The 6677-nt window shown below is 34.2% G+C and overlaps 1 protein-coding gene and 1 long non-coding RNA gene across 2 annotated transcripts; both read left to right on the forward strand.

The window, feature by feature from the left end:
- The first annotated feature begins 204 nt into the window (after window positions 1–204).
- LOC125196518 (uncharacterized) lies at window positions 205–606 on the forward strand. The gene has a single exon (XM_048095066.1). The coding sequence runs from the start codon at window positions 205–207 to the stop codon at window positions 604–606; it is 402 nt and encodes a 133-aa protein (XP_047951023.1).
- Window positions 607–4592: 3986 nt separating this feature from the next.
- Window positions 4593–5723, forward strand: LOC125206653 (uncharacterized). Its single transcript, XR_016134987.1, has 2 exons — window positions 4593–4805; window positions 5283–5723. It is a non-coding gene; the product is annotated as an uncharacterized LOC125206653 (long non-coding RNA).
- The last annotated feature ends 954 nt before the right edge of the window (window positions 5724–6677 follow it).

Raw genomic sequence — 6677 nt, forward strand, 5'->3', positions numbered from 1 at the left:
ACAGCCCAGAGTGTTGAACCAAACAAAGAAGAGTGCCCGAAAGCTACCCCAATCTTGACTTCTCTTCAACCACAAATTCCTTTATCTTCACAGAAAAAGCCTAAGCTGAATAAGTAGTTTAAAAAATCATTTGATGTGTTTTGCAAGGCACAGAGTAATTCCCACTTAGCAGCAGCTCGACAACGTGTTCCCAGTTATACCAACATGCTGAAAGAAAAGGTTGATAAGAAAAGAAACTTGAATGATATTGAAGAAATCCAGTTATCAGCTAATAGTGGGGACATCATTGTAAACCATCGGGTTGTCAAGCAAAAGCATAAAAATCAGTTCCTCATATCGCGTACACTTGGGGAAGCACCAGCAGGTAAGGCTTTGTGTGATTTACGTGAGACCGTTAATTTAACGTCTTTGTCTGTTTTTGTGCAGTTTAACATAGGGAATCTAAAACCATCAACAATCAAGCTGAAAATGGGGGATGAAATAATTGCACATGCTATTAGTATAGTTGAAGATGTCTTGGTGAAAGTTGACAATTTTCATTTTCCTATAGATTTTTTGGTGGTTAACATGCAGGCAGACAAGAGTGTTCCACTTATCCTTGGTTAACACTTCCGGCGACCGCCGGCGCTTAGCGGAGATAAAGAAATGCCCGGAAACCGTTGGGATGTTCATGGCGACCGCCAAAAGGATTCAGAAGAAGCTTCTGGACAACGCGCGGCGACCGCCGGCCAAGGTGTGGCGGCCCACCACAGAAACGCGGCGCGCGACAGCTGTCTTCAAACTCAATATTCCGGCGATCCTAAAGTCCGATCGCGGCTTTCTACACACCATTCTCTTCGTCTTGAAAAGATATTCAAGATGGTGCCAAGATCACCTCAATCGGAGTTCTGTGGAGGGAGTTCTGGCCGTTATACCAAGGTCGCGCAAAGCTACCAGCTGCAGTCTAGGCGGAAATTTAAAGAAGGAAAGAAGATATTGCCTTGTGAAGCCAAATCTTTTCCTTCTACTATGGGGAACGAAAATTTCATCTTTCCTATTGCTTGGAGGAGACTTTTTAACAAATTTAAATCCTTCTCAAGCCTATAAATACCCCATAACCTAATTCATATTATTCACCAATCTTAGAGCCTTAATTCCATCCCCTACCTTACAAATAAATTCCTCCATCTTCTACAAGGAGCATAGAATTCAAGGGAGATCAAACAAGAGGAAGATTAATTCTTCCGGGTTTTATCTAGTTTTTGTTAGATTGAACATGTCTCATTTTGCTTATGTTTATTTAGATTATCTGTCTATGGATAGATAAACTTATAGAATCCTAGGGATGAACGTAATTAACTCTATGTAGTTCTTTTTATTTTGTTTAATGTTCAGAACTCGTTTTACTTTAATTGTTCCTTGGTTTATATTTAACTGCTTGGTTGTTACTTTGATTTTTGTTAATCTCTTATCAGTGATGAATTTGAGTGGTTTATATTTTATGTGTCAATGCAATATTTGTGACATAAATGTTGATACACGATAGGAATAACTTCTGGTAGGGCTTGAGTCGGATGAACATAGAACTGAATAATTAGAATTACTAATGAGTTGATGAAATCACTACCCTAGGATTCCCTTGTCTCATCTGCTTTCTCAAACCAAGTTAACTGCAACCTGCGAAGCTGTTTCACTGTTTACATTTAATTGCTTTCTTTACTTGCTTTTATTTTCTGTTTTTCTTAGTTTAATCAAATCTCAACTTTAAGTCCAAATAGTATTTGAGAGTATGTGGTAGACAGTTTGTAAATTTATTCCTCATGTTCGATATCCCGGTACTGACCTTTAGCTATACTAGATCTACCATGTATACTTGCAGGTATTTTTAGTACTAATAAAAAGTGCATTACCCTTCCATAATTAATTAATCTGAAAATATTTTCCATGTGGAAAATTTTGGACCACTCATTTAATAAAAATGAGTGGCTAATAATGCATCTTAATTCTCAATTGAGCTAAAACATCTCAATTGATCACAATCCTATATATATATATATAGGGGAGCACTAGGGTGCAACCTTATTTAGATTACCAACATCCATCTTATTCCAGCCCTTAGATCTTATAATAGGCGGCTGTGATTGATTTCTAAAAACAGAGAATAGATTGCATTTTTGTGCTGTGAATATTGCTTGACAAGGGTAATTTTGTCACATTACAGTAGTTTAATTTGAATCAGTTTTGGTATATCCCACTAATTCAGACGCAGAAACGGAAATGAACCTCTTTCTCCCCAGTCCTCCATTACTCTTGCCTCCAACTACTAAATCATTTTGGCCTGCCTTGATTTTCAGAAACCTTAGGCGGCGATTTCTTCTATCCCTAACATCTGTTCTATTTTATTGTGCGATTTCCTGCAGTTATACAGAGACGAGAGTTGGGGATTTTACGACGTTTTACCAGTCTATTTTGGGTTGTTTTCTTCAGCGCGACGACAGTAAGAGCAATTCTCCATGATTTAAGGTAACGCGTTTTGTTGATTTCTTTTTCTTGTTAATTTTTGTCGTTGCGATTTTGGTTGATTGTAGCTATTGCGGCGACTTGATGTTGATTGTCCCGATTTTGAGGTGTTTCCAATCATTTTTCTGCTGCCTCGATTTGGTGTTGTCAATCTTAGTTGGGTCTGTTTTTTTTCTCTCTCAAAGATGCAATTCATGACTCTTAAATATTTATGAGATTTAGTGTTCTGTTTTGGTATTGGGCATGATAATTGCCTGATCTTCTCTCTATTCTTTGCTTTGTATACATGTCTGTGTTGAGTAATGCATATTGAGTTCAATAATATGCAGTTTATGTTTCTTGCTAAAAAATTTGCATGTTCTACATTCATTTATTGCATACTAATGCATTGCGTATTGCATGTTCATGAAATTCTATGTTTATATGCATTTTATTTTTTCTTTGGAATATTTGCATGTCTTACACTATGGTATTGCATACTAATGCATTATATATTGCATTTTTTGAAGTTCTATACAATATGCTCTATATTCCATATTCAATTCGATTTTGTGCAGCTTGTGTTACTTAAATTTGCATGTTTTATAGTAATGGATTGCATAATAATTCATTATGTATTGCATGTTTGTGAAGTTCTATACGACACGCTCAAATTTGTATATTATGTTCAATTATGTGCAATTTATGTTCGTTTCTAAATATTTGCATGTCTTACAATTAGTTATTGCATCTAATGCATTATGTATTGCATGTTATTGAAGTTCTGTGTATGTTTTGCAATGTAATGGGCAAAAAAGTAAGGTGACGACTGAGCACGAGGAGGAACATGATTTCAGTTCCGAAGATTTGGAGGGTAGTTGCGGCCTCAAGCCACTTTGAGGAAGGGGCGAAAGAAGGGACCTATTGATGTTGGAAACATGATTTACGTTTGATCAACACAACTCCAAATGTGACTGGTTTCCCATGGTTGTCATTTTCAGTGAAAGGAGAAAAGATCATACAATATATCCAAATATTGCTCGAGTATAATGCAATATACAATGCTAGTGGAAAAATTACACATTCAAAATAAGTTATTCATATGTAACCTATGCAAAATTCGTATGAGTAAAATGCAATATCCAAAGCATAATAATACAATCTGGGAGTTATATTCATATGAAATTAAATTAAAAATGCCAATCCTAGTAGAAAATTAACACATCCAAAACAAGTTATTCATACATAATAAGCAAAACTCATATGAGTAAAATGCAATATCCAAAGCCTGATAATGCAATCTGAGAGTTATAATTGTAGTATGAAATTAAAGTGACAATATAACCAGGGATTAGCACATGCATTCAAAATATGTTATTTATGAGTAATATGCAAAAATCGTATAAGTAAAAATGCAATACCCAAGACATATGATGCAATATGAGTGTTACAACTGTAAGTAAATCACGGGTAAAATTACAAGGGAGCAAATTAGAAAATCAATGTAAATTAAGGAAAGAGAATCACCAATATTTTGTTTTATAAAGGAAATAAATAAGGTGTGGAACTGGTATATTATTAAACGTAAAAATTGGAAAACAAAAAATTATCTTATTAATAAAATTATCTTATTAACAAAACTTACCTCATTCTTAAATATGAAACTGTCGTGGATATCATTATAACTAATTAAAATAACATTACTTTTATACCCTTCCATGCATATAAATACTATATGTGGCTTTTCAAATCTGCCATGTGGCAGATTGTAGAACATTTGATTTGTGTATCTAATGGAAGATAATGGAAGTATCTTAGGGGAATTGCTAGAATGACAACGCTAGTTTCAGTGACACTGTGCCACCAATCTTAAGCGTTAGATTTGGCATGAGATTCAATTTTAAAATGACATCTGGCATTTTAGAGTTATTATTAAAATGAATAAAAATATTGCTAAAGGCTATTTCTGGAATTCACAATTGCAGCGGTTTATTCTGAAACGCAATTCACGGTATTTCTTCCTTCTCTCTTTCTTCTATTTTCGGCATTTATCTCAGAAATCTGTATATAAAAACGCCATAGCTATATTCAGTGTGTGCGATTGTTTTAATCTTAAGCGCTATTTCCATTCTCTTCTCTGAAATTTTTCCTTCAATATTAAGTCAATCTATGGAGAATGATGTTCCCGCTGATATCCATTTCACTGATTTTGAAGACAATTTAGGAGGATACTGAATTTTTGTGTTACTTCTGTCTATCTTCAGTCGTTAGTCAATCCATGGAGAATGATGTTCCCTTTGTCACGAATATGACCTATTTTGCAGGCGGTAAGAATAATTTCTAATCATGTAATTGTGTTTTTAGATTTTGTTGGTTATCTATGTGATTCAACTTTATATAATTGTGGAGTGTATTTTTTTATATGTGAACTCAAATTCTGACAGATCGTGTAGGATGTCGCAAAGCAAATTGCACTGTTATTAATTTGTTGTGTTGCTTTCTGATGGTGATCCATTTGCATTGCTTAGTTGATAAAATATATTTGCTTTGTTAAATATGTTTTGTTGCTAAATTAGTTGGCTCCATTTACTTTTGCTACTGTTACAATATCTCATATTGCTTGCTTAAAATTATTAATTGACAAACAATTGCAGAGACAAATATACTGTATTGCTTCATTGTTTGAATGACAATGCTTGTTGTGCTTTAATTCTACTGTGAGTTTGCCTCTCCAGTTTCCTTGATGTAATACCATTTGTTGCTTGCTTCTTTTGATAGTATTGCTTTTTGTATATCCTACGCAGCTGCTTGTGTCCTCGAGTGCCCTGACAAACTAAAACCATTCGTTGGCAAGAAATTCAACACTTTGGACGCCGAAATTGCTTTCTACGATGCTTATGCTCGTGAAGCTGGCTTCGATGCCCGGAAACGTGGAATCAAATCTTCACGTGAGTGTGTTACTTGGCAATATATTGTGTGCAACAGAAAAGGGTTGAAGAATGGGATTGAAATGGATCACATTCATGCTCGTGAAGGATTTATTAACAAGCGCAGAAGAACCTCTAAAAGATGTGACTGTAAGGCTAGAATCTCATTGTGGCTAGAAGGATTTTAATTACTATCCACTGTATCTCAGTTGCAGAACTTATTACCAATTGATGGGATATATTCATTTTACTGTTTGATTAAGTTTATGTATTTGCTTAGATTGCTTGGACACATTCAATTTATTGCTTGTTAATGTTTATAGTTTTGCTTGGATTTAATATAAGCAATTGCTTGCATATATATAGGATTGCGTGTTAATATCGCTTTAGTTGCCGGTAGATCCAAATGAATACTTTTGTTAGTAGAATGTTGTAGACAACACTTATAACCAAATGCTTGGTTACATTAAATTTAATGCTTAATTATGTTTATGGATTTGCTTGGTTGATATTGCATTACTTTATTTTGCTTTTCTAATTAGTGTTCAAACATATTTCACTTTATTGTTTGTTAATGTTTATGGTTTCGCTTGGATTTACTATAAGCATTTGCTTGCATATACAGGCTTGCATGTTAATATCGATTTAGTTGCTGATAGATGCGAATGAATAATTTTGTTAGTAGAATGTTGTAGACTGTACTTATAACCAAATGCTTGGTTACGTTAAATTTAATGCTTGATTATGTTTATGGATTTGCTTGGTTGGTATTGCATTAATTTATTTTGATTTCCTAATTTCAACTATTCGAACATATTTCGCCATAAAGAAAAGAACAGAAAAACGAATAACAAAATTTTAAAACAAAAAAACCCTTAAACCAAAACTGACCAATATTCAATACAAAGTAATTGTCACTTTTCAAAATCAATGTAATTCATCATTCAAGGTTTTGGAAAAATTGCCACCATCTTTTCAACATCAACGGTTCCTTTACTTTGTGCCTCTTACATGTGGCTTGTTGTTGTTCTCATCATGTAATCAATGACCTTGTTTTCGTTACTATAAACCATAGCTGTAACGAATTTCGCACAGAGCAATTGGAATGCCTTCGATGGCTTGTTGGTAAGGTTGCACTTCCAATCTTTAACCTTTAAAGCAAGCAAATATGCAGCCATAAATAAGCAAAAATGTAAAATGAACTTACACCCAAGCAAACAATAACAAAGAACCAAGCAACAAACAAAATAAGAACAAGCATTTCTTAATGCC

The sequence above is a fragment of the Salvia hispanica genome, chromosome 2, assembly GCF_029641045.1.
Source record: "Salvia hispanica isolate PSC_SH4W2 chromosome 2, Shi_PSC_v1, whole genome shotgun sequence".
Taxonomy (NCBI): domain Eukaryota; kingdom Viridiplantae; phylum Streptophyta; class Magnoliopsida; order Lamiales; family Lamiaceae; genus Salvia; species Salvia hispanica.